Below are 27842 nucleotides of genomic sequence, written 5' to 3'. Positions count from 1 at the left end.
CAGCACTTTGAGTGGAATGTCCAGAAGAGTGCTATATACTGTAAGTGTAAGGAGTTATTTATTTATTTATTTATTTATTTATTTATTATTATTATTATTATTAGTATTATTATTATTATTATTATTATTATTATTGTTGTTGTTGTTGTTGTTATTATTACTCCCACTAAGCTAATGTCTGCAATGAACACAGGGTATTGGAAGAAGACAGCAACCAAGACTCTTTCTCACTTGACAAAGCTTATATGTCCTTCTTCTGAATTTCAGGACATGAATGAGGGGCAGGAATGTACTATGTTTCAGGTCCGATCAGCACCCCCACAAAATATGACATATTTCTTCTGACTGTGTGGTAATTGATGGATGTCTAGGCAAACAGTGGGTCATTCCATCTGAGACTGAATTGTTGCCTGTTGTACAGTGGCTGCTAGGAAGCCTTGGGAGACCTAGAGAGGACAGGGAAGCAGGCAAAAAAGAGGAAAAAACACATCGAACAAGGTAAGCATAGCCCACAAGCCACTGCTTTACATTCACACGTGTCACCCTGTGGCAATCACCCTGTGGGACGTCTTGCTAATGGAAATTTCTACAAACAGGGAAGGATACTGCACAAGGGGAGAGAGCCTGACTATTCTTATGACATCTATGTAATTGCGGTAGAGACATATCCAGAAATAATAAGTGCCCCCACAAGTCCCACTAAGTACTTAGGGGGCTGATAACTCAGGCAATCATTAAATTTGTATATTTCCTTTGCAGGTTTTGCTGACATTCAACCTTCTTCACAAGCAAATGGGGATGAATTGTTAATTTGTCATTGGCAACACAGTGGCGCAGTGGTTAGTGTTGGTTTATTAAGCGGTTAGCACAGCACTGGGACCCTGCCTTTACTTCCAGATCTGGAGTGCTATCTGTGTTGAGTTTGTACGTTCCCCCCACGTTCGCATGGGTTTTCACCCAGTGCTCTGGTTTCCTCCCACAGCCCAAAGACATGCTGGTGGGTTAATTGGCTTCTGGGGAAACTGGCCCTGCTGTGGGAGTGTGTGTTTGTATCTGTGTGTGCCCTGCGATAGACTGGCATGTCTGCTCTCGGGTTTACTTCTGGTGTGGGGTTTGGAGTTTCCACATTAGTTCTCTACTCCCCGACCAATCGTCCGTGGAAGGCTATAGTAGCTGGAAAGGGCTGTTGTGAAAAAATATGTTTGACTGGCCTGGCTATGAAACGTGCAGGAGCAGGGTCCGACTTTTTTGTAAGGATTTCTGGTTTAATGTAAAAAAAATGAAATATCGGATATATTATTTTATTATTTCGCTTTTTATAACGTGCGTATTCTTTTTTACTAAGATTTTTCTTTTTTTAATTGTACGTCTTTAGGATGTTCAGTACCACCGCAACCTATCTGCCTGCGACACGACTCGCCCACCGACGTGCGCTGAATCGCTTGAATGATGTCCTTCTCAGCCAATGGGAGCTAGAGAAATGAAGGAGGCGGGAGGAGTGATGCGTCTTCCGTGCGTGGGAAGTGTGTGACCAACCAACCAATAGAGTTGAGGGAAAGTAGTTTTTTTGTTGTTGTTATTGACGGAAGAATGGCGGTTGGTTTGAAAGAGAAGCAGCTTTCTCAAAGCATTTATAGCTCTTTACAGGTATTTATCCGAACTTTGTTAAGGCAGGCGTTCTATAAGAAGAGTTCACAGCTGTAGGTTTACTTGAATTCTGTAGGTTCATCGTTGTTATCTTAAGTTATATTAGTTGCTCATAACATTCCTTACTGTATTTTTATTTCACCCTGTAAATTAACTGTTTAGGGATATGTTCCCGTGTTTAAACATTTTAATGGCGATCCGAATGGATAAATCGTAAGAAGAAGAAATATAATAACATATAGTAATGTTTTTCGACAAAGGGCCCGCTAGCTAATTTTTGTGATGTGTATTAACACATTTGTATTAACGTACAGGTGTATTAACGTAGCAGGAGATAAGAAGCGAATCGCGATTCTCCTTTTGTAATCTTGAAAACTTGGTCAATAATTTTATGTGGAAGACACAGTAGCTGCTGCCACAGTTATATTGTTTTCAAACGATTATACCGTGAACGTCTGGAGATTTTAACCTGCTTCTGAGGTTGGAGAGGACGTGTAGCACTGGATATTGAGCTGAAGCAAATATACATTCACCCCACCCTAGTCCTACATTGTCTTTAAAGTACGGTTGTTATTATTGAGTAGCGTTTTGATTTCCCTCTTTCTATGAAATGCGATTGTCCTGGCAGAGCTGAGTGGTGTCAGGCTCGGCTGTAAGATGTGTGGTATGTAATGACTTGACATCTGCGAATGCTCCTTCTCCCCTCCAGGAGCTCGATTGCCCGTTAGTAGAAGGACTGTTTCTGAGAGAGGATGAAAGCATGCAAGAGTTGCTTTGCACACCTTCTTTGCATCGCTTGGATATTTTTAAATGGATCTGCATAAGGTAAGCGCAGAATGACTTGGACCATATGTACATACCGCCTCCCTCAAAAAAGCATTGTATATATGATGAATTTATACACGAGACCCACTTCTTATTGGCTGTGGTGCATACAGTGGATTTGTGTGTGAAAGATGTGCTTTCCTCACAGTTGTCTGAGCTGGCTTCACAATCAGCTCAACTGCACTTACCGTCAGTCAGCTGTAATCATGGTGGAAAGAGTGATGCAGATCATTTGTAGAGCAGGCAACTTAATTTGTGCATTGAAATCCTCAAAGTCCTCCACATTAACCCCCCCCCAAAGAAAAAGAAACCATGACATGGAATGGTTTTCGTGAGACTGGGAACCAGTGCAGTTGTCTTAGAACGGGTGTGATGCTGTCTCTAGGCTGAGTTTATTAAAATACCCTTATATTTCAATCATCGTTTGAGAGTGAAACTCGAGGTCAGGAGTCACGATCCTGCAGCAGCAGCAGCAGTAATTAAATGTGAAATTAAGCTAAGAACAGGGTGGTACAGTATGGTTTCATACAATGTAAGTTAGCACAAATGCTTATTCACTGTGGTCATGCAGGATTAGGACTGAACTCCTTGAACCCCTGCTCCAGTTCAAACTGTAAGCAAAGACTTTGTCAGTGAGTGTTAATGGGTCACGTAACAAAATCATGAGACAATGTCGTCGCTGACCGGTGTTGTTGATTTCGTGTCTGTTTTGAATCCCCAGGTTTGAAACATATGGCTGCTTTGCCGTTAGTATATTATAATTAGTGTCTGAGTGAAATAATGCTGTGTACCAAATACAATTGCAAGTTTTTTTTTTCAGAATTAAGCAAAAGCAATTCAGACTCTGGCCAAATCTTGATCAGCAATGTTCTCAAGGTCTCTAATTTGCATTCTGACAGAATTCACATTAACATAAGTCTGAGATTCGAAATTAAGATTATTGTACATTGAAACTAGATGCAATAGTAGAATCTCTTTAATATTTTTTCTGTTTTGTTTTCAAGCATATGTCCATCACTGAATAAAAAGTTGTCCACATTTGGTTCATCCCAGACAAATTCACTGATTGAAGGTAATCAAATTGCCCTTAGGCATTATCGTAAACTTTGTGCACTGATTGTTAAATGCTTAGTGAGCCTTGTATTGACTCAAATGTAATTGCATGTACATTTTTTATTTTTGTGATGTTTAATTTATGAATGTTTTCATGTGCATGACGGTAAAAGTAAATATTTTGTCAAGGACAAGAAAATCAGTGTCAGACGTTAAAGATTACATGTACCGTGCAAAACAGCAACGGTTTATCCGCTAATGAGAGGGAATCATTTATTTTACCACTACATTATGTAGCTATTTCTGGGCTCCACTTTTATACTTAATGACTTTTGGTAATTTGTTGTAGATTCTCGCCTGGTGTATAATTGGGAATGTTGTTTCCAGGTTATATTTTAATTTTTAAAAAAGCATATCAAGAAAATATAATATTATTGCGTGGTTCTGACTTCCTTCCTTGCAGAAATGGCCAGATTTGGTTATGAGATGTTGCTGTGTCAGCTGGATGATACAGATTTGATCAAGGTAAGAGCCACATCCACTCTTGTGTAAGTAAGGTGAGGGAGTTAGGGCTACAGTCAGAGGTTTTTCACTCCATTTAGAGAGATCCGTTTAATATCTGAAAATGTCTTTTTAGTGGCTAGTTATTAAGTAATTGGATAGTACATCGAAGTGATTGAGAGCTCTGGACTGAATCCAGATGCAACAGAATGGATGACTAAAAATTTTAACCCAGTGGGAGTTTATTTTAATCATGGTCTTGTAAAATGAATCATGAAAGTCATTCACCTAGGGGTTGAGTTACGGGGTCTTTAAAATAGGGGTATGTCAGGAAAGCAGACACTAATGCAACCATAAGGTACAAAATGGTTCTCTTTTATTTATTGTGTAGGTAAACAAAACAATCACAAGCCAAAACAAAAAACCTTTTTTGAGTTGCTAATTAGACTTCTTCAACAGATCTCTACATATTATTAATTTGTAATTATTAATGGGCAGAGAAGCTGTTTACCAGCTATTCAAACATCTCTCAGTTACAGAGAGGGATTGGAGTGTCTATCTTCAAAGGTCTTCCCAGGTTTTCTGTACTCCTCCAGACTTTTTTTCTGGGTGAGTGTGCAGTGGCTGGGGTCTGTCCTCTGGTCCCCGATGGCAGATTAATTTTCTGCTCCTTTCCTGTTCAACTCTTACCAGACCAGTTCTTTTCCAGCGAGTGATCCAGGGACCAAGGACAGCAGGTCATTCCTCACAGCTCTCTGCTTTAGAGTCACTTTTCTGTATCTGAGACTTTTTAAATATAAGACATGAGTCATAAAGATGCTCCTGTTCTTTACTTAGGTGCATTAGTGAGCAAGGTTTGAATTTGAATGGTGTTTGACTGTGTGCCTCCAGGGACTGGCTCCTCCTTTGCGTCAGCTAGTGTTCCTGGAACAGCTCCTCAGTTTAGTCACGGTTCCTGACCTGCAGAGACACTCAGGGAATTCCTCTTCATCCACCAGGTGAGGGAAAACCCGACATAACTAGTGGTGAAATTGACAGGAATAGCTCATGTTCTCTGGGCATTATGGTTATTTCAATTCCCACACCTGCAATGCCCATGCATAATGTTCTGTTGAAGTTTCTGGTGGCACTAGGATTTGATTACAAGTTTACTACTAATTGGGAAAAGACTCCCCAAAAAAAAGGCTTTTTGGAGGAGATTGAGAGAGTGATAAAAGTCCTAAATGCCTGTTCCTTTTTTCAGTACATGCTGCAACCAAGTACGTTGTTGACACTGCTTTAAAAAGTATTTTCAAAAGCTGTTGCCACCATTGCAGGGGCAGTAAGACCATAAACAATGCACCAATAACAATAAATTTAACTAGGGCCTGTTATTGAAAAATATGAGAACATCTTTAGCTAAATTAATCACAGTTATGAGTGTTTTGGGCAGTCGAAAATGAGTATTTGTGTGAAGTAGCTGTAGAGGTTGTTAGGAGGCTCAGTGGTCCGATGGGTAACAGGGAATAGCCTGTTACCCAAAATCTTAAAGACGCTGATCCTCTGACTGATTCACTGGTTTACACTAAGCTTGCGATTTTCAGGTTCTACTGTAAGTGATCTTGTATCCAACAATATTGATTCTTTTATTACTCAGAGCCTACATTTAGTTTTTCGCTTGCTCTGTTCTCGCTCGTATGTTTCAGTGCGACAGTGTCTGTACCCGAAGACGTGAGCAAGAATACAGACTTCCTCAGTGATGTTCTTTCCAGTCCACATCTGCCAGAACTGCTAAACCCCTCTTGTAATCCCTGGCCTTCGGACATTCGGGAGCTGCTCTTCAGGAGAGAGCCCTCTGGCAAATCGTGAGCCCAGTTTCTCTTCATTCATTTTCTGAATTAATTCCGATCAGTTGCCAAGGAACTGCTGATGCTTTTGTCAGCAGCTCAGGTGTTGTGTGTCAGGTGGCTGAGATATTGCTTTTATTCATTGTGATATTTACGAATTTGTTTTAAAAGTAATACTTCTAACAGCCACTTGAATCTATCTCTTTGAGATGTATAATCTGTCACCCTGGTCTTTAGAGATCACATCATTACAATCAAGGCAACTGTAATTGCATGCTTCTTGTGTTTTTGTGCACAGATTTGTTTTCTGTGGTGTTGAAAGAGCTACTGTATGGTTAGAAAGATATTTGATCTCATTGGCTCCAGCACAAAACTGGTCAAACTGGCCAGTTAGTGCATTTTACACCATAATCTTCAAACTGTGCTGCTGCTTCAGTTGTGCTCCTGGTTTGTTTGTTTTTTTTAACACGTTATAGGAATCGCCCTGTGTCCAACAAAACAAAGGAGGGTTCCCTGAAGGAAGTGTCTGCTCTGCTGCAGAAAACCAACTCCGTCCTCAGTGACATTTACAAGGAGGTGAGCTATGGTAGTGTTGTCCCAAAATGTGGGGTTTCAGTGTCTGTCTTGTTCACTTAGCTCATCATGGATGGCATGGTCACAAGATGGCTGGTGCTGCCTTGGGTCCTGACGTTGGAATTGACCCAGGGCTGCGTCTTTATGGAGTTTGTCTCTGTATTCACGTGGGTTTTCTCCCGGTGCTCCAGTTTTCTGCCACAGTCCAGGCTACTTGACATCTCTAAATTGTCCCCTGAATGTATGTGCGTGTGTGCTGCAATAGATTGGCATCCCATCCAGGGTATAGTCTCCGCCGGCACTTTGTGCCTGCAGGGCAAGGCTTCAGTCCTGGCTCACTGCTGCCCCCTAGGGATGAAGCAGTGACTGAAAGTGAAATTCCAGAGGGTGATCTCTACAAAGTTTGCAGATGTGCAGCCTTTTAATTTGAGGATTAACTGACTTCTATATAAGAGTTTAAAATGAAAATGTTCTGTCTTGAAATATACCTGAGAGGCTGTTTTCCAAAGGTCCTACACTATGTATCGCTAACCAGTGCTCTCCTTCTCTCCTAGTGCACCTTTTTAAAAGCAGAGCATCCCAACAGCAGTGGCAGCAAAGGCCCCAGCATGTCTGGTCAGGCTTTGCAGGTAGCGCTGTCCGATCTCTCCCAGCTGATGTCGGCCTTCAGCCAGGTTTACGCCACAGATTTCCGGGACTACTGCAACAGAGAGCCCCCACAGCTCAGCAGCAATGCACACCTCTTCCTGTCTGTCCACCAGCTACTGCACACCTGCAATAAGGTATGTAGGGCATCAGGATAGCTAAGGGACATCGCCGTATTCATATCAAACCCAAAGAATAAAACCATCTCCTGCAGTATATTAGTGGAGCTGGTTAGGCCAGTGGGCTTTGTGATTACTAAGTATTCTGCACTTTATCATCATCAGCACTTATTTTGCTTGACCGTTTTACCCATGGTGACTTTCCATCAAAAGGAAATGGGGCGCAGATGAAAAATACATTATATCCAGTATATTGTATGTTAAGGAAAACGTAATAGGTTTATTTGAGGCTGAAAAGAGAAGAAAGAAAACACAATGTTTCGTCTGTGGAGCCTTCTTCAGGTGTCATGTATGTTAAGCCTGTTCACTGCCACACGGGACAGTTTTACTAAGCACAGTAATCAATTTCAAGCTACGCAGCAGAATGTGGAGAATTCAACAATTGACACTGTGGACCTTCTCTGTAATGGGTGGTGTGCTGGAGACACATTTGTAGGGTGCAAGACAGTCAGACAGCAGTGTCTATTTGTGCTGTCTGAACAGGTGAACGCTGAGGTATTGGTATAATTTTGTAGGACACACAGCTTCCTGTTGAAATATCTCACACTTTTTTTCTAGTCTTAAAGGACAATATTTAATATATATCACTTGAAACTGATGACTGTTTGTCTTGAAGATTCAAGCTTATTTTATTTTAGCTGTGTGCAGTTGATATATTTTTTTCCCTTTACGGTAGGAGTACACAACTCCACTAACATACCTAGAGCATGGGGAGATGATTGTGAAATGGCTCCAGCTGAGCCAGTGTTTGCTTGAATGAATAATGGAAGGTGGAATCCAAATTGAAAGTCGCTGCGACCCTCTGTGGTCAGCCTTAGGTAGGCCTTGTTGTTACAGCTTGTTGAATTCCAATCTCTCGGGTGGAAGAAAATAAATGAACAAATCTTTGGTTTTTAGTCCTGCAAAGCTGAAACATATTTCTTTACAACGGAGCTCTGTTTCCTTGGAAAGAGTAGGAAGTGGTCAGGGGTGAGCCAGCGGGGCTTGTGAAACATGCAGCAGGGCAGAATCTGAGCCTCGCTCTTACACTAGCCCTGGTGTTGAGTGCACTGCTTCAGCCATGCGGTATGCCTCCCCATACATCCCTCCCCCTTGATCTCCGCCAGGAGCTGCAAGCTCTCCATCAGGCCACAGACACATCCAGGGCCGTGGTAAAGACTGTGGAGCAGCGACAGCAAGCACGACAGTTCTGGAGCAGAGGAGAAATGCACTCCCTGCGTGAGTACAACATACCCCATATCTCCCCATGAAATCGGGCATTTTCACGAGGCTCTCTTCACTTTCATCTGCTTTTCTCCAGATGTACAGCAGTTACCATAATACTGTTTCTCTCCAGTTGTTTAAAAACAATTTTGTGCATTTGAGCACGTAACACTTCTCTGCCTTCTGAAAGGTAACAGTGCTGCTGCAATGGCTTAAAAGCCCTGCAAACTAAAATGGACTGATGTTCAGGTAATACGAGGTACAGATTTAACAGTTTTCTCTATTTGGTTCCAATCAAACAAGATCTAACAAGACGAGATGCACCTCTCCTGATACTGCTAAATAAAGTGCCAGAAGTATGTTGCGTAAAGTGTAGAACACCCATCCTGGTGACCCACACTCCTGTAGGTTTTTGTTTCAACCTAGCCCTCAGTTCATCGATCAAACCCTTCATGAACGTAATAAGATTAATTTGAACTGTTTGGTCCCAGTTATTAAACATGTTGGAGCTTTAACTGGTGTATTTTGTGATTGAAATAAAATTCCAACCTTGTGACTAGCAACAAAATGCAAATGTTCAGCTGAAGCAACTTCTTAGATCGAGTAAGGCTTCAGTTATCTAACTGAGGTGGGATGGAATGAGAACCAGCAGGTATGTGAGTCACCAGGACCAGGACTGGGACCCAGGGGGCTGAAGAATGTGAATTGAAAGGGTTACAGTGAATAGATGAGCAGTCTACTTTTTTGGTAAGTGCAGTGAAATTTTCAGGTATCAGAAATAGCTTAAAGTGAGTGTGTTATTTTTTCTTTACTTCTAAAAACTCATTACTTCAAAAGATGTACTGTAAGCCCTACCGTAACACACCATTCTCCAACCCTGGTCCTGGGGAGACCCCGTCGGGCAGGTTTTATTTGTCACCAATACATCACCTTTGGAGCAGTTTCATTGTGATTTAATGAAGCAACTGATTTGCTAAAGTACATTAGAGATCAACTTAGATCACAGTCTTCAGCCCTAGAGACCAGAGTTTTCTCATCTGGACAAGACTTGTTCAATTAATCTGTAACTTACAAATATTCTTAAATTTCAGAACCAGGTGACCTACAAGACTAGTTAGATCAGGCTTCTCCACACTCTGATTTGGAGACCCATTGTATTACTGTATATATAGGCTTCACTGCTCTCTTTTTTTCCAATTACTTTAAATTCCTTTAGTTTACCAAGTGAAATGCTGGTATATCCTTGGTCTCTTCTCTGAAGCTGGCAGAATGTTTATAGGGAGCAGGTCTTCACATGGAGTGTGTGAGAAAGCTGAGTTGCAAGGAGATATTGGGAGGTTGCAATTAGTTTTTGCACAATGCTCTGGAACCCACTTCAAGCATTGAAGCATGACATGTTCATCACAGGATACTGGTAGAAATCCACTGGATTTTATTTTCACCATAACTCAATTTATCTTATGTGTTATTTATTTCCAAATATTTGGGACTTGTAGTGTAGTTTCAAGAGCCTCTTTTTTCGCTGACTCTGCTTAACACTAAACATTTAAGCAGAAACTAGAAAGCCAGAGCTTTGCCCACAATGGGCAATAAAACAAGTAGGTGGTAATCAGAAAAAATCTAATCTAAGATTCTTGTTTTCCTTTTTTCGTCTTTAGCTACAAAATTAGAAGAGCTGAAGAAAAAGTATGAAGAATTTTTGTCACTACACCAGAGGTCAAAGGATTGGGAGTAATTTAAATCGCAAGCTATCGGACTAGTGCTGCAAATAAAAATTTCAATGACAGTCAACTTATTATACAGTTTTCACTAGCACAACTTGTCCTTGTTTTTCCAGAAATGATTTTCATAATGTTTTAAGAGCTACAGTACTAGTTTACTGTCATGTGACTGTCATGTGACTGATTAATCATTTTCTATTCCTGAATTGATTGTCCATTTGTTTCTGATTTATACACTTAATATTTTGGTATTTTGTCTGTCATTAATATGCAATTAGCAATCTAGTTTATACATAACCTCTATTATGTAAGGGATAATATAAAATGTATCTGTGTATTATCACCTCGAAATTGTGATTGTAAATATTTCATTTTCTAATTCACTTTTTATTGGTAGGTGATCTTATTTAAGATTTGCTTTGAGGCTTCAGAGCAAATTCCATCAGAGTTAGGTATACTTAATTTAACTTAGTTCTGATTAAAACAGCACTTCATTTTATACAGTCTTACTGTTGTGAAAGTCTGGTTTGTACTGTTCTATAACTCACAGAAGTTTGACAGTAAAATATGACAAACTTTATTGTCCCCTAGGGGAAGCAATTTATGGACACACAGCACTTCTGTACATCTGAATACATCACAGAACATTACACCACATCTATTGCACATGCAAAACTAGTTACAAACATAGCCATGACAAATTACACATTTTCCGTGCTGAAAAGAGGAGAAAAGAAACAACGTTTTCGACCGTGAAGCCGCCTTCGGGCTCTTCACCTCTGTTTTTGAAATCTCCAAACAGCTAGTCAGCAGCCTCAGCAAACGCTTTTATTACTTCTCGATCCCTGAATGATTTTTTTTTGTTTAGCCAGGACGTGGCTCACACGGAACGATGCGATGATTGCCGCGTTCCCTCTTGTATTAGGCCTCGTGAAAACTAGTTGAGATTTTAGTTTTCCACTTTTCTTTTCCGTAAAGTCCACATCATACGTTTTGTGTGCAGTTTTGAAAAGTTGGTCTATATTTCCCTTTTTCGCGGAGACGCTAGCATTGCAGATTTGAATGCGAAAGTACCAAAAAAAATCATGCTCCTATTCCTTGTGGTAACGGTGAGTTTTCGGTCTCTTTGCTTAATCATTTTCGCTCAAACACTACAACTATCAAATAGGTAATCAGACTTATCAAACTGTTTGCGAATTTGTCACGGCCAGTCTATTTCACTCCACTAGCGAATGAGGGGTTTGTGCGCCAATAACCAAGTATTCTTGGGTAGCACACACAATACTATTTATTTACGGAGCTCCTGTATCCTTTTTTCCCCAGTGTCAACCAGCACTCAGGGAAGAGACTTTTACAACCCATTTGGCAAGGGTTAAACACACACAAGAGCGGTAAAATGTATGACATTACATGCACAGATCTGAAAAATTTTAGGCTATCGAAAAAAGTAAATAGTCAAATAGCCCTTTTATTTTTTGCCAAACATTCTTGCAAGCGATCGATTGGTTGGGCACCCCTGCTGTATATACTTCATTACTCTGGCTTTTCATGAAAAAATAAACATTTGGGACTGTATTGCTTTGGCTGTTCACTAATTCAAAAATGCTTTGCGTTGTAATGAATCAGCCATTTGCCCCACATCGGATTGTTCGTGAGAGGTAACGCTCCTTGTGACAAGTATCCAAAACAAAGCAATAGTCATGGACACTGTACACAATTCCCCACACAACTAATGCCACGTGATAAACCATCCAAAAAAAGCTTGGCACAGGGACCTGTTGAATTTCCCACCGACAGTACTTACAGTAACATGAAACAGAAAGTAAAATAATTGATAAAGGACAGGAGCACATATCTTGAGTGCTGTGATCCAAGATCTTCAATTGATTAAGGTAAGCCAGTAATATAGAACTTTGTTTAGTTTTCTAGGTGATTACTTTTAAAATAAGAAGGGGTGCTTTAATCCCCATATGAGTTAAGTGCCAATGTGTTCTAAATAGCGGGCTGAATGTTTTCTGATTGCAAGTGTGGGTATAAATGTTTATGACTGGGTTTTTGTAACCCGATATCCACTTATCTGGGACTCCTTTAACAGAGGTAAATTGTATGTTCTGAACGCATGGTGCAGCTTGTGGTCATCCGTGTTGAGAGAAAGATTAGCATGCTGGGGCCTTCCTGTTGAGTGCAACATACCCCACCACTCTGAATGCTTCATCATTCACTTAGTGGAAAGAGGACAGCTGAGCATGTAGAGATTTCCATCCTTAGTGTTTGGACGTTATTACAGCTTTGGCACCTATGGTAGCGGTTATGCTGTGGTTTTTACAAGATAAAAGCAGGAAAATGTATTCCACTCTGCATATGGTATTATAGAGGATCAGGACCTCCTGATTCTATAGCGTGCAGGTACCCAAAGTACAAAGTTTAGTTAATTGGGTGAGGAACTGTGGTGTCACTGACAGAAAGGGCAGAACATTCAAACCCACAATATTAATTCTCGACAGTCAGTTGACTATTTCTCATCTAATAACATTATGCCTTCAAAAGCGATTGTTCACTTTACATTCCGGCAAAGACAACGTGAATCTGTTTTTGAAGTCCTCAAAGACATTGACGAAGACACTTACTGGATTTCTATAGAAACTACAGTGAAACTTGGACCAGAGGACACAGGTGGAAACTACAGGGAGGCGCATTACACATTTACAACTGAGAACAGGAGACACTTCTTTACATTAAGGGTTGTAGGAGTAGGTAACAAGGTACTTTTAAAAGCTGGTTGGATCACTTGGCTAATTGTAACTGAACAAGAAAGATGGGCCTAATGTTCCCCTTTTTATGTAAAGTTGACGTTCCTAATTGCATAGAAAGCTTACTGGTATCAGCTTCAGCTTTGTAATCTGTTTTTGGGGAGATTTTGCTGGGTTTGCATAGCACAAATAGGCAGAAGTGGCAATACCCTCTAAATATGCACGTACAGTAACATAATACATACCTTTCACAATAAGCAAAATCTGCAAAATAAACATCTGACAGCAAGGCAGGACTGGAAGCCGTGTGACTGAGAAGAAGTTGTAATGTTTTCTTCTGTGCAAGTATTGTCAGTGTTGAAGTGATACTGAATATGATTGCAAAAGCTTTTCTACCACTGCGGAGGTAGGCAGCAAAGTCAAAACATTTGTTCTCTGTTCTGATACACGTTAAAACTGACTTTTGCCTTTGTTTGTTACATTTTTGTGTGTTTTTAATTACAGATAACATGAAAATGATTTTGCTGAGAGCAACACTGACAGCAGCCATTCTGCTTTTCGGTAACTTTTAACCCCCCCTGAATTTAATTCTGGACTTTGTATTACTGGAATTTTCTCCCAGCCTTCACCTGTTGTGAGACATTTTTCTGCATTGAACTGCTCTGTCTTTCTTAACTTTCAGAAAACAAAAAACGACGAGAAAAGAGATTATAGTTTTGTAGCAAAAACAAAATCAGTGAAGTATTGCGTTTACCAACACAAGTTTGGTCATGTAATGAATCAACAAAACTGGAAATTCACCTGTTTGTCTGTATGTACTGTACATTTCACTGTTCTCTTGCCTTTTCAAACCTTTCAGCTGCGAGTTCCACCAGCTGCCTGAAGGTGCAGTTCCCAGGCCTGCATACAGACGTAGAAGGTACAGAAATAGGGTGCAGACTACAACGGGCAAGGCTCCCAAACCTGGAAGCTGCATTGCAAAGCATTGAGGCTGAGATACAAACTCCCCCAGTGTAGGAAAATAGTGCCACCTTGTGGAAGTTGTTGGGCCCTAACCTATATACATTAAATACCTCCCAGCAGACACCACCCACATACTGTAGCATAATGTAAAATTAACCTTTATTGCCCCAAGGGAATTTGTCCTGAACATCAAGAGCTCATAAACATATAACATACACAACAATAATACAATAGAACAACAGTACAATACCATGATACAAAACAACATTTAACAACCTCACTGGAACAAAGCACGTAGATAAATACTGTCGCATGGTGCAGCCAGTGTTGAAGAAGAAAAAGGAAATTTCTTTTTGCAAAGGGTCTTCTCTCTGGGTTTCCACAAGGATTCTCCCCCCAAAAAACAACCAAAAATAATGAACTGAAGGACACAAGAACAAGGAGCTACAGAAATGCAACTCGCTGTAGTTCACTTGGTTTCACTTGATTCGTCTCCATGGTGTCCAGCAGCTCAGCAGGCTGTGGCCTGAGCCCTGGCTGCTGAAAACAGACAAGACTGTGCAGCACTGCAGTGGCTTATAGAGTCTGATGGTACCTGGACCTGCTGCTGTTCAAGCTGGTAGCAGGCGAGACCCCTGCATCAGCATCTGTTGTTCGTCCTGGACAATTGGCTTCTGAAGACTTGAGACACTAGCACCTTTCAGAAGATAGTTTGCTCAGCAGTTTTTAGGGATCTAATAAAATGTGAACACCCTGCGGAGCTGCCCACATCTCGAGCTCTTGTTGGACCGTGCAAGTGCAGCAGGTTCTTTGATCATTTTTTGTGGTTTGACCATCAAATGCACATCTTACCACTTTACAGCCAGAAGTGAGGAACATGAAAATCTCTACCCTTTAATTACATCTTATTTCAGCCAGGAGGTGGTATTGCTGTGTGCAATTAAGAAACACCCCAATATCTGGAACAACTGACCTGACATTATTAGGATTTTGAAAGTGTTAGTACTTGATCTTGTTTCAGATCTGTCTCCATGGAATTATCTGAACAGGCCCAATTAAGAAATACGTCACAGGTTGTTATACACTGTAGGTAGATGACTTGCCATTTGTGTTTACATATATAATAATTATTTAGGAAAAAAGTACCTAAATCAGTTACTCACAGCTCCAGTGAAGTGAGGAAATGTATTAGAATATTCCTACAATCACATGTCCCTCACAGCCTTGCCTCTTCAGGATGCTCTTTTTCATTTCTGTAGCTTGTTTACAGCGTAGCTGCGCCAGGAATATCGACGTCTGTGGGGAGACACATGGGCAGGCTCTCACAAACAAGCTGAAAGGTGCGTGCCATCAATTGGGAAGAGTGCTTATCAAATACTAACTTTACTTTTTGTAATCTTATCTGGACTATCTAAATATAGAAACAAGTCAATAAAAGAGCAAATAAAATCTTCTGCTTGAAGAACATTTCATGTTCATAGATGTTGTAGCCTTAAAAACAAACAAGTGCAGCTCTTGAGATGTGAGGATGTGTGAAAAGGATTGAGATACATCTCAATACAAGCCATCTTTTTTTACCCAGGTTGCATTGTGCAGAAGTGTCAGACCATGGCCAAGCGCTGTATAAGGGACGTTTTTAATACCTTTGCTACTTTCATAGGTAAGAGTACATCTTTTTTTAAACAGCCTTGCCTTTTAATGCCTTAAGTGGAACCAGAACATGACTCACTTTCTCTCTCTGCGCGTGGCACGGTTTGGTCCTTGTTAGCAAAGGTTTATGTTTGTTTTCCCATATCCAAAACAGGAAAATAGATTCCAAAATGCAAAACCAAACAATGCAGTTCTGAAGCGCAATATCATATCTTCACCATGACGACCATTCTATGCACTTGTAGACTAGATCTATCAGCAGCTTTTCAAAATTGAAAAAAAAAAGGTGATAGAATGCATTTTCATATCTATGAAGGATTCCCACAAACAGCACTCTAGATTACTTTTATATCTACAAACGGTTCCCTCAGACAGTTCAGCACTAGAAATTACAGCTGATGTGGAATGTCATTCTTTTTTCATTAACAGATGGGCCATACAGCTCAGAGATTAAAACCATTGGAGGTATGTATACACCCAGGCGGTTCTGTGAATGGTGGAGGTTATTTCAGTCAGGTTTACCAGCAGAGAGGTGGACAATCTGGGATTCAAAGGAACATCCTGTTGTCACCTTTTAAATGAGAATTTGCTTGGGTTAAGGAAACACTGATGGGTACAGTGAGAAAACTGGATAGGGCTGAAAAACGTATTAGATGTTGGTAAACCTTGATTAACGTGTGATATTTGCTTTAATGCCATTGGGGACAAGACCTGGGAAATGTAAGAAATTTTCACTACCCGCTGAATGCCAGACTGGAAGAGCCAAGGTGGGCTACCTCTACTCTGGGCTCTCGCAGTGTTCTGTTCCAGGGCTATTTAAGTTGCTTGACTGCCCCACAAACAGACACACAAGTAGAGGATTTTGGGCTTGTGAGAGGAGTTTGTCCACACTTCCTCATTCTCCCCTGTGTGTGGTCAAGTGGTTCGTAGCTGAATTCTAAATCAGGCAGGTACAACAATCCTAATGAGCTACAGTGCAGAAAACCCACAGTTCTTTCTGGCTGAGTCTTTTGGATTGACCCTGCTACAGTGATACGGTTTGACATTGTATAAAAAACAACACTGGGCCAGCCAGCAGCTGAAGAAGGACTGTAAGTTCCAATAAAAACCATATAGTCCTGCTAATTTTAGTTGGGCTTTTCAGGCCAGTTTATTGTGAAAACAACAAACAGTGAGACTACGAGAATCAGGAGCTCCATCTCTTGAACATCACCAGGAAGGCCTTCACATCACTGGTCTCCCCAGCAGGACGAAGTGCATTGCTCAAGTATAGCGTCTCATAAGTGCCCTCTGGGAGCTGGTCCCTTCACACATTTGTATGAGTATCAGATCAGAGATCAGAGTATCATTTCTGTTCTTTTCCTGATACAGTTTTTGAATCAGCCAGTTCATTTCATAATCAAGCTCTGTATGCTGCTGCTCTCTGAAGACATCACTGCTGTGCATTGAAAGTCAGATAACGTATCTGAGGAAATCTTCAGGACTTACAGGATGATACCTTGTGTTTGTTTCCTAACTTAGTCCTTAAAAATTTCTCCACCATGTAAGTTCTAGGGATATGGTCCTTGTCTTTCAGTTGTTATTCATTTCCTTCACATATTTAAGCAGCTCACAAGGACAGAACCTATTCTGTTTTCTACAATATTAAGATTAGTAGAGCTTTCAACTCCTGTTCTCTCTGCATGACATTTGTACAGGTTTATTCTGAAGCTAAACGAATTGCAGTATTATGTTTTGTTTGAATTGGAGCCAACAGTCTGAAAACTTCAAATACATTTTTTGCATAAAATTATTCTTGTAAAGAAATCTAACCACAAATGTGCTGTGGTACAGAACGTCTCTCTGGGTTTTTTATCCTTTCTTCAGAGATTCTTGTGGAATACTTTGTCCAGTACTACATGGAGTGCTGGCAAACAATGAACGCTGAAGATCTCAAAGAAACAGCAGGTAAACTTACTCAAACCAGAATGTGACGAAGACTTTTCACTTACAGGTAGCTGAGGTATATTTATTGTCTCTTGTAAAACCTGTTCATGTTAATCAATTTGTTGTTTTTTTCTGTCCCTTAATCACATTTTGTCTCACTTGGATTCACATCAGACCTATGTGGCATCTGTTTACAAATACTATCTAAGTATCTACGGTACATTCTGCATAAATACTGTATATTTTAACCATTGAGAGGGATTGATCTGAGCCATTTACTGTACCTGGAGAGTACAGTAGCTCTAGAATGTGGAGAGAGGGCTCTAGAATGGTAACTGGGCTTTAGGAAAATAGCAACCAGTCTCTACATGTGGCCTATGTGTGGACAAGGTGGGAAAGGAAGTTGAAAATACCTTTTTCGGTAAGAGTCAAGCGTGTCTATTATCAAACTGAATGGATTTAGAGATGAATTTTTGCAGAGGCATATTTAGTGATTATGCAGACACCTGCAAGATGTAGTGGTTATGGCTTTAACACCTGTCTGTGCGAATTTCCCTTGCAGTGTGTGTGGCCAACAAGCAGATCGATAAAGTACAACCGGTCCTCACTCATTTTGCCAGGATGATTTTCAAAAACCCAGGTACAGTTAATCCTGTTAATATTTTCTCTGCACACAGGTTGCGTGGACAAAACGTGATTTACAGCATTCCTCCTTTTCAACATAGCGAAGACCTCTCCTGACAGTGAGAGTTTTACTGAGAGTGCTGAACGTGTTCATTGCCTAGTGATGTTACCACCACTCATCCTGCTGTTCTCAGGCAGACTGACCGAGAAATCTTCCACCTAGTGGGACTACTGAAGAACTGAGAGAAGCAGCTTCCAGACTTTACAGTACATGGACAACAGTGCATTGATTTACATTTCTTGCATTCCTGTTTCGTGGGCCAGTGAAACATTTCATGGCCTGGATAATATGTATCTTTGAAACTGTGGAAATAATTATACAAATACTGTATATGATAGACAATTAACAGTTTTGGTAACAAAGATTGGAAAGAAGGATTGTTGGGGTAGAGCTACAGACTATATATCAGAAATAACCTGTAAGCCAGGGGGATCAGGCAGTTCAGAATATATATGAGTTCAATTAGAAAATAGAAATTAGAAGGGCTTAATGATAGGTGTTTGTTATAGACCACCAAGTAGTTTACTTGGTAGGAGGAGCTTACTTTATTGCCTTATTATGGGATCAGGAAGGGTAAGTAGCAAAGATGAGGCATTGGGAGACTTCAACTTTCCAACTTAATTCCATACAAAATGGAGTTATAGTGATGGAAAAAGAAAAGTTGATTTTGATATGTTATGGATGCTAATTGTTTCTTAGCCCCGTTATTAAAAGTACTGTGACAACTTCAGAGTATCTGGTCAGTGGAGGTGAGTTCTTACACTAGTCTTCTAGTGTGAAAATTGAGTAGTTTCTTTTTTCACATTCCAGATTGTAATATGAGTGAAAGGCCTAGTCCAATGGACTAGTGTGTGGTGTCAGAGGACTCTCTTATATGGACAGATTAAAGGAGCTTAACCTCTTCAATTTGGAACAAAGGAAACTGAGAGACTGGGTCCAAGAATACATAATATCTTAAAAGCCATAGGATGGGTCAGGCCAAGGGACTAATTCAAGCCCTGTGGTTGAATGAAAACATCATTTAGGATGGAGAATTGTGGGTATCTGGAACAAGCCACATGTCTGGGACATTTTCTGGGCAATATGGGAGCTCCTTGAAGAAATGGCTTCTGTGAAGTACATTCACTTAGCTTCTGAACTACGAAACAAGCAAGATGGGCCTGTTCTCATTTGCCATCTTTCTTTCTTATGTGCAAAACCAGGGATGAAGCAGAATGCATTTGTGTTAGATGGTGGAAAACACTCCAGTCCAGATGCACTTTAATAATTAAGATTATTTAAGACCACATTCCTGGTCCTAGAGGGCGGGGTGTCTATAGGTTTTTCTAGGTTTATTTACAGCAGCAGGAATTAATAAACTGGTCCAGTCAAGCTGGTAACAAGCTGATTTGGATCTCTGGAATGTAAACCCCCAAACACACTGGCTGTCCAGGACCAGGATTTTGACGGTCCTGGATTAGCTGGAAAAATATGGCCTGTATGCATCTGCTGCTTTCTTTTTTTTTAATTTCTCCCTTGGTGTAATTGTTTTATCCTTTTGGTTTTTGGGGGCGCTGAAGAATATATGTCCTGCTGGCTTACAAAGTCTATGAAAGGCATCGTGATGTGCTATGACCACCATTATGACACCAAGGACCTCATGCAATCAAGTAAGAATGTCCTCAGTGCCGGCCACATTACTGAAGAACAAGAATATTACCTGATACTCTTTTCTTCATGAAAAAGTCATATAATATTTAGCAAATAATATCTTTGTACTCATGATGTATTACTCAGTGCATGTAAGTTAGTCAAAACAACAGAAAAGCACACAAACTGGTGAATCACATGCACACAGCAGCAAATTCATTACGTTTGAAATTATGTAATTTCAGTTCTGTTTTTGTTACTAATACTGCATGAAACACTTACTGTATGTGGTTTACGTGAAGCAGTTGCATAATATTCAGCGGACAGAGGCCAAGTATTTTGAAGAACTCCTTTCTTTCTCTTTCTGACAGATAAATCTGTGTCTTCCCACAAAAAGTGGCAGATAGTCAATACAAAATATTGCAGGTTGTTCTTACAGGTTTCTACGATCAATCTCTTCAGTCACTGAAACCACTCGCAGAAAATGGAAAATCTCAAGAACTATTAGGCTTCTTTACAAGTAAAGACCTTGCGCCACAGAACTGAGGTACAGTTTTAAAAGTGCTGTAAAAGAGCAGAATATTACTTCAATGAAGTAGTCAACCCATCAAATATCTTTAAAAATAGGTGAGCTGAAAGGCCGACTCTTTATTGTCAACTCTTTGTTCTTTATGCTCTTAATATGTTTTGGTGAATGAAATCCATAGTCCAGCAGATTTCCTAGTCTTGATTAATGCCTGTAGTTGCAATCCTAGGAAGAAAAGCAGCCTAGTGATCAAATAAGTCTTGATGTGTATCACTGGCTATAACAAAGGACAAGTAGGAAGTATGGATCCTGTGCAGGGCTCAGGAGAGAGAGAGAACACCAATCCAAATCTCTAAGCAAAACATAATCCGGGAAACAAGCAAGAAGGTCAGAAAATGATAGAGACTACTAGAGAGCAACATTTATCAAGGCTAAATCATAGAAGAGGGGCCATATCACTCTGCAACTCACAACTGGCACCCCCACTGAAGCTAAGCAGGTGTGAGCCTGGTCAGTACCTGGATGGGAGACCTCCTGGGAAAAACTAAGGTTGCTGCTGGAAGAGGTGTTAGTGGGGCCAACGGGGCACTCACCCTGCAGTCCATGTGGGTTCTAATGCACCAGATAACGGGGACACTATACTGTAAATAGGCACCATCCTTCGGATGAGACGTAAAACCGAGGTCCTGACTCTCTGTGGTCATTAAAAATCCCAGGGCGTTTCTCAAAAAGAGTAGAGGTGAAACCCCGGCATCCTGGCCAAATTTCCCATTGGCCCTTACCAATCATGGCCTCCTAATAATCCCCATCTCTGAACTGGCTTCATTACTCTGCTATCCTCCCCACTGATAGCTGGTGTGTGGTGAGCGTTCTGGCGCACTATGGCTGCCGTCGCATCATCCAGGTGGGGCTGCACACTGGTGGTGGTGGAGGGGAATTATTATAATAAGCTAGAAGTTCAGATACCGAATAGTAAGTAGAAGCAAAAATAACGCACACTAGGAAGCTTGAGGTGAATCCGCAATAGTGAGTGGGGAAGAGGGGAAATGAAATAGTGACAGGAGTGAACAGTGATACAGTAGGTACATTACCTGCGGCGTGAGTGTTTTGTTAAGCACAGTGTGCGTGGGAATGCGTAACACTGGCCTGACTGATCAGTATAGGAGTGCTGTGAGTGAGTCCTGATTCCTGATTATTGTGCTCAGTAAGCAGAGCACTGCTGGAGACACCATGTAACATTTTCTATTAAAAACTAGCTAGCATGCTGTCCAACAATCTGGGGGGCTGAGTGTGACTGAGACAGAAGAGAAGTCACATTAAAACATGTAATGTCTTAACTAATGAATAAACTTGTCCCGATTTACCTTGGTCCTTGAATGCATTTTAAATTATACAGGGCTGTCACCTGCATCAGATCTATGATTTAGTTACTGGGTAATGTCTCATTATCCTCTGTGCTACTTTCTTTTACCACTGCCTGAAAGTGTTCTGTTCCAAGAGGTCAATGTTCAACAGTCTCAGCTTCATAACTGATCTAATTACTTCATCAGGTGCTTGGCCTGATGCAGTGTTATGAATAATGAGAAAGCCCTCAGGGAGTTGATCTCCAGAGCAGGATTTGATCATTGATTACTGATCTTGACACAAATCAGGCTTACAGCAGAAACAGGTTAACTTCCCAGGGTTCATTTATTCCTGACTTCCTTGTTATTTACTGTTTTTGACAGCTGTCAAAAAAGGAAAATCCTTGGGTAAGTGCATCATGCATTTTTATTCTTCTCACTGTGTCAAATGGCGATCTTTTCGCTTTGCTATTATATCTTTATTGTATTTTACAAAAAAATCATATTTCCACGACTGAGAGAAAACAGACCCCAATTCTAATTTGAAATGGAGTCTCTCCAGATCTCGCGTGACTTGTCTATGTCTCTGTGCTTCGAGAAAAAGGCCCAAAGCAGTGAAAGTCTGGCCTGTAAAGGGCGGCGTGACTGGGGATGAAGAGAGTGAAGAGATGACTAAACTTTCTCCCACACGTGATCTCTCATGAGAGCCGTTCATCTTTCAGCCTGGGATTACATTACCATATTAGGGCATCTTTTCCACAGGTCTCCTGTTTGTGCCTCCCACTTAAAGGGGAGTTAACTGTCCAGTTGTGCCTCTTCTTCCAGTCCACGTCTGTCTGGGCCTGAACACAGCTGACCTGTACTGAACTGACTGGTGATCAGAGTGTTTAGCTGGTCTACAATAACCTGTATAAGTACTGTATCCTGTATACACCTGCAACACCTAAAGGAGTTGGCAGGTACTACTATATGCATATCCCCTCCCATACTGTATATTACTACTTATTGAGTCTTTCATTAATTTACTAATTGGCATGAGTAAAGTAGTTTCTCTTTCTTAAACGGAGCTCATGAGCAAGCAATGTCCTGAAGAGTCTGACACAGTCTTGTGTGACAGAACAGGTCATGACTGGGCTGTAGAGACACCCTCTCATGATCATCTGTCATACTTGGGTGGTTTGCAAAAAGCTCCTAGCTCTGAAAACACCTATTGCTGGCTACCTATTTTTGTGTAAGAGGAGCCGAACGACCTTGTCTGTTGTTTCAGAAGTGCCAAATGACTTTGTTTCTTCTTTCCCTCTTTCAAGATTATTTCCTGTGCTCACTCCAGGAAGTGATCGTCGCCACAGCTAAATGCTGATATGTGCTCTGCTGCAGGCTGCCCTGTTCATGCCTTGTGTTTAATTCACTTATATGTTATTTTCTGTAATTAACTTTCAAATGAAATCTACTCCATGCTTAAACATTGAATTAAATGCCATCGATTGCTACTTAAATAACTTAAGACTAAACTGTACAAGTGAATTAGAATTAATGTTTTGTTCTTACTGCACTGATATTTTACATTGAGTTTAATGTAATAAAACACTTTCAATGATAAGTGTGTTACTCCTGACTCTTTATTCATCTAACTTGTGGCATGGAAGAACCTCAAAATGAAAAGAAACAGGTTCTTTGTTGTTGGCATTGGTTTCAGGAAATGAATTCAGTTTCAGATGTTTTAAATTGAAAATGAAAGCTGTGTTACCAACATTCTAGACATTCTAGACACTCAGATGCTCATATTTCAGCATTCAATTAGCCCAAGGATTACTTATAATATTAAAATGATGAATTATCGTGCTAGGATGCATCTCTTTCTTTTATGTTCTTTTCTTTCTGTGCCTGTCAAAGTCCCTTGTGCAAGAGTGACCCCTGATTGCCAACAGTATTTGAAGACACCAATGGAACTGGTGCTTGATCCAGACTAACCCCTAAGCTTTGCCAGGAACAAAGCCTCTCTGCTCTCATGTAGGACAGTAGCCAACACAGTGCTGGGAGAATTGCTTTGGGAGCATTTCATGTGAATAATAACCTACTAGCTCCACTCTGTGTGATACTTACTACAAATTAAAACAGCTGTTGTGTGTGGGTGTTCCTGTTTCTCCTTCTCTTAGCTCACTCGAGATCCCATTTTTGTGGCCGATGTGCTCTGCGATGAGCTGTCCAAGATTTCGCAATAGATGTCATGATGAGGAATATGTGCATCACTGTATACATTTTCTCTGAAGTTTCACATCCTAATGTTCTTACTCCATGCACAAGTTGTTCAGTTAGGTGTCGAGGAATTGCCAGAATTCTGTCAATTTCCAGGAATAGAAATACATGGCAATTTAGAGGATGTGAGAACTCAGCTCATTAAATTACGAACTACAGTGCCTTGTATCGGACTGTGCTCAGTTATTAAGCAGCTTTTATTATCATACGGTAACATCAGTAATCTGACAGATTGGTCCAGTCTGTCAGAGTTTTGGTCATATAGCAGTCCACAGGTGGTTGCTGCAAAATGGAGATGGGATGGAGAAGGGATACAAAAGAATTTGGGCTTTCGTATAGTATTTATATTTTTTCCCCATGAGGGAATGACGTCAGGCATAATAACGATTTAGGACAGCAGTGGCAGCTGAAGGTGTCTGTTGCTGTCCCTCCCGAGCCATCTCAATGAACTCCATTTTTTATTTCTTTAACACTTACAGTCATCACTGCCGACTCAATACAAAGAAAACAAGGAGAAAAATGATCCACAAGAGACACAGACACACCCAAAAACAAACAAACACCCCATTCCCCAGGAACCAAAACCAGGTCCCCCCAAAATCATCCAACAGCACCACTCTCCTGAATCAGGCCCCTGGCACACCTATGCCTCCTTCCACCGAGAGGAGAAAGTCCCAGACAGTCCCAAACAACATGTACCAGTGTTCTCAATATAACTAAGTCAAATAGCAAATATTATGGACACTATATTGATTTGTTTGGTATTTCTAAATATCACAACATGTTCAAAGTTAAATTAGATCAACATGAATGGGTTAGGGTTAATTTATTAAACTCCCTGTTGTCATTAAACCCTGTTGCGTTTGTGGGGTGGCGTGGTGGCTCTGTGGCTAAGGATGTGTGCCTTCTGGCTAGAAGGTTGCTGGTTCGTATCCTCCGGCCGGCAGAGGAATCCTACTCTGTTGGGCCCCTGAGCAAGGCCCCGAACCCCAACTGCTCCAGGGGAGCTGTATAAATGGCTGACCCTGTGCTCTGACCCCAAGCTTCTCTGTGTGACTCATGGAGAGCAAGTTGGGGTATGCGATAAGACAAATTCCTCATACAAGAAATTGTATATGGCCAATAAAGTGATCTGATCTTATCTTACTCCCCCCTCTCTACCACCCACAACAAGCCCAGGTGTAACAGGACAGCCAGGTTAAGGAGATGAAGAGGGGGTGGGGTCACTGGGGGGGGCCGCAATGAGACGGTCCTCACAGTGCATTCGCACCAGGGAATTGGCTGCACCTGTGCACAGACCCTTCTATACAAACTGTGCAGAGTAACAGGGGGTCTGACTGTTCAGACCCTCACGATTCGTTGAGGAGTGAATCTCAAGGTGAGATTTTACACAGCCAAAAACACAGAATCCGTTCAGGTTAGCGGTAAAAACACTTACTGTATCTACAGTGCCTTGCGAAAGTATTCGGCCCCCTTGAACTTTTCAACCTTTTGCCACATTTCAGGCTTCAAACATAAAGATATAAATTTTTTTATTTTATGTGAAGAATCACCAACAAGTGGGACACAATTGTGAAGTGGAACGAAATCTATTGGATTTTTTAAACTTTAACTAATAAAAAAATGAAAAGTGGGGCGTGCAAAATTATTCGGCCCCCTTGCGTTAATACTTTGTAGAGCCACCTTTTGCTGCGATTACAGCTGCAAGTCGCTTGGGGTATGTCTCTATCAGTTTTGCACATCGAGAGACTGAAATTCTTGCCCATTCTTCCTTGCAAAACAGCTCGAGCTCAGTGAGGTTGGATGGAGAGCGTTTGTGAACAGCAGTTTTCAGCTCTTTCCACAGATTCTCGATTGGATTCAGGTCTGGACTTTGACTTGGCCATTCAAACACCTGGATACGTTTATTTGTGAACCATTCCTTTGTAGATTTTGCTGTATGTTTGGGATCATTGTCTTGTTGGAAGATAAATCTCCATCCCAGTTTCAGGTCTTTTGCAGACTCCAACAGGTTTTCATCCAGAATGGTCCTGTATTTGGCTGCATCCATCTTCCCCTCAATTTTAACCATCTTCCCTGTCCCTGCTGAAGAAAAGCAGGCCCAAACCATGATGCTGCCACCACCATGTTTGACAGTGGGGATGGTGTGTTGAGGGTGATGAGCTGTGTTGCTTTTACGCCAAACATATCGTTTTGCATTGTGGCCAAAAAGTTCGATTTTGGTTTTATCTGACCAGAGCACCTTCTTCCGCATGTTTGGGGTGTCTCCCAGGTGGCTTGTGGCAAACTTTAGACGAGACTTTTTATGGATATCTTTGAGAAATGGCTTTCTTCTTGCCACTCTTCCATAAAGGCCAGATTTGTGCAGTGTAAGACTGATTGTTGTCCTATGGACAGACTCTCCCACCTCAGCTGTAGTTCTCTGCAGTTCATCCAGAGTGATCATGGGCCTCTTGGCTGCATCTCTGATCAGTCTTCTCCTTGTCTGAGCTGAAAGTTTAGAGGGACGGCCAGGTCTTGGTAGATTTGCAGTGGTCTGATACTCCTTCCATTTCAAGATGATCGCTTGCACAGTGCTCCTTGGGATGTTTGAAGCTTGGGAAATCTTTTTGTATCCAAATCCGGCTTTAAACTTCTCCACAACAGTATTACGGACCTGCCTGGTGTGTTCCTTGGTCTTCATGATGCTCTCTGCGCTTTCAACAGAACCTTGAGACTATCACAGAGCAGGTGCATTTATACAGAGACTTGATTACACACAGGTGGATTCTATTTATCACCATCAGTCATTTAGGACAACATTGGATCATTCAGAGATCCTCGCTGAACTTCTGGAGTGAGTTTGCTGCACTGAAAGTAAAGGGGCCGAATAATTTTGCACGCCCCACTTTTCATTTTTTTATTAGTTAAAAAAGTTTCAAAAATCCAATAGATTTCGTTCCACTTCACAATTGTGTCCCACTTGTTGGTGATTCTTCACATAAAATAAAAAATTTATATCTTTATGTTTGAAGCCTGAAATGTGGCAAAAGGTTGAAAAGTTCAAGGGGGCCGAATACTTTCGCAAGGCACTGTAAGTTCTGGGTGACAGCCTTGGTTGTAGCCATGTCAGCCACTGGTAAAATAAGAAGGCGGGATTGGGTGGACTGGCCAAACGGGTTGGACCAGGTGTGGGAGAAGGGACAGCTTCTGTGCAGGTCTCTTTGGGGGAGATCTGGTACACCAGGGAAGGGACAGAAGAGAGCATCGAGCATCTGTCTCCAAGCACTGTCCCGACCACCCCGCTGGCTGAGGGTTACAAACCCTCTTATAGCTGGAACTGCGGGACCCGAGTGAGGGCTGGGAATGGCCAGGTCGAACCCGGGGTCAAATACAACCCAGCCCCTCCCCCCACATACACGCCTTAAAGCGTAGACTACATAGTTTGGCGATTTTTACATATCAGGATTTATGTACTCAGTATTTTAATTTAATTTTACGGAATAATTTAGCTGATGGACATCTAGGCAAACAGTGCGTAGTTGCCCAAGAAGACCCTGGTTAATGGAGGTTAGCAGACACAAGGAGGAAAAAAGAAAACCACAACAAATCCTGACAAAAACACCGGCTACTATATTTTAGCATCCCACCCCTGGAATGGTCTATCTGGGAGCCTCTGAACCCTAAACCCTTTCCTTCAATTTTGCAGACTCATTTCCAATTTCCCTGCCTCTGTAAATAGAGTCCCCCTTCGCCTTTCTCTTTCTCTTGCCTAACTCCAAAGCTGAGCTGTTGCAGCTGTTACTGTCTCTCTCTCCTCCTCTCTTCTAGCTGTAATTCTGATCTCCTAACTGTCCCCCAAGCCCGTCTACATTCTATGGGTGACACGCCCTTCTCCCGTTATGCTCCCAAGCTCTCTCTCCCCAAGGTTTAAAAGAGTCACCTTCTCTGAACTCCTTCAA

The 27842-nt window shown here is 41.3% G+C and overlaps 1 protein-coding gene across 1 annotated transcript; it reads left to right on the top strand.

Moving 5' to 3' along the window:
- The first annotated feature begins 1539 nt into the window (after positions 1 to 1539).
- Positions 1540 to 23245, top strand: haus7 (HAUS augmin-like complex, subunit 7). The gene is made up of 19 exons (XM_006625622.3): positions 1540 to 1647; positions 2357 to 2472; positions 3477 to 3544; positions 3989 to 4050; positions 4918 to 5024; positions 5712 to 5870; positions 6329 to 6428; positions 6980 to 7207; positions 8356 to 8467; positions 10111 to 11282; positions 13428 to 13484; positions 13783 to 13842; positions 15146 to 15226; positions 15469 to 15546; positions 15966 to 16001; positions 17403 to 17483; positions 18025 to 18102; positions 19707 to 22053; positions 22953 to 23245. Exons 1-10 carry the CDS (start codon positions 1591 to 1593, stop codon positions 10185 to 10187), a joined length of 1086 nt encoding a protein of 361 aa, XP_006625685.2. The 5' UTR covers positions 1540 to 1590; the 3' UTR covers positions 10188 to 11282; positions 13428 to 13484; positions 13783 to 13842; positions 15146 to 15226; positions 15469 to 15546; positions 15966 to 16001; positions 17403 to 17483; positions 18025 to 18102; positions 19707 to 22053; positions 22953 to 23245.
- Positions 23246 to 27842: the final 4597 nt, after the last annotated feature.

The sequence above is a fragment of the Lepisosteus oculatus genome, chromosome 2 (assembly GCF_040954835.1).
Source record: "Lepisosteus oculatus isolate fLepOcu1 chromosome 2, fLepOcu1.hap2, whole genome shotgun sequence".
In the NCBI taxonomy this organism is placed as follows: domain Eukaryota; kingdom Metazoa; phylum Chordata; class Actinopteri; order Semionotiformes; family Lepisosteidae; genus Lepisosteus; species Lepisosteus oculatus.
This window is presented reverse-complemented; position numbering and strand designations above follow the sequence as displayed.

Bases quoted from the DNA above. Each gene is read 5' to 3' on its own strand.
- haus7 (XM_006625622.3), top strand. From the start codon at position 1,591: ATGGCGGTTGGTTTGAAAGAGAAGCAGCTTTCTCAAAGCATTTATAGC. The intron at 4,051-4,917 runs GTAAGAGCCACA...GTGTGCCTCCAG, and splicing joins ATGATACAGATTTGATCAAG to GGACTGGCTCCTCCTTTGCG. The intron at 5,025-5,711 runs GTGAGGGAAAAC...CGTATGTTTCAG, and splicing joins AATTCCTCTTCATCCACCAG to TGCGACAGTGTCTGTACCCG.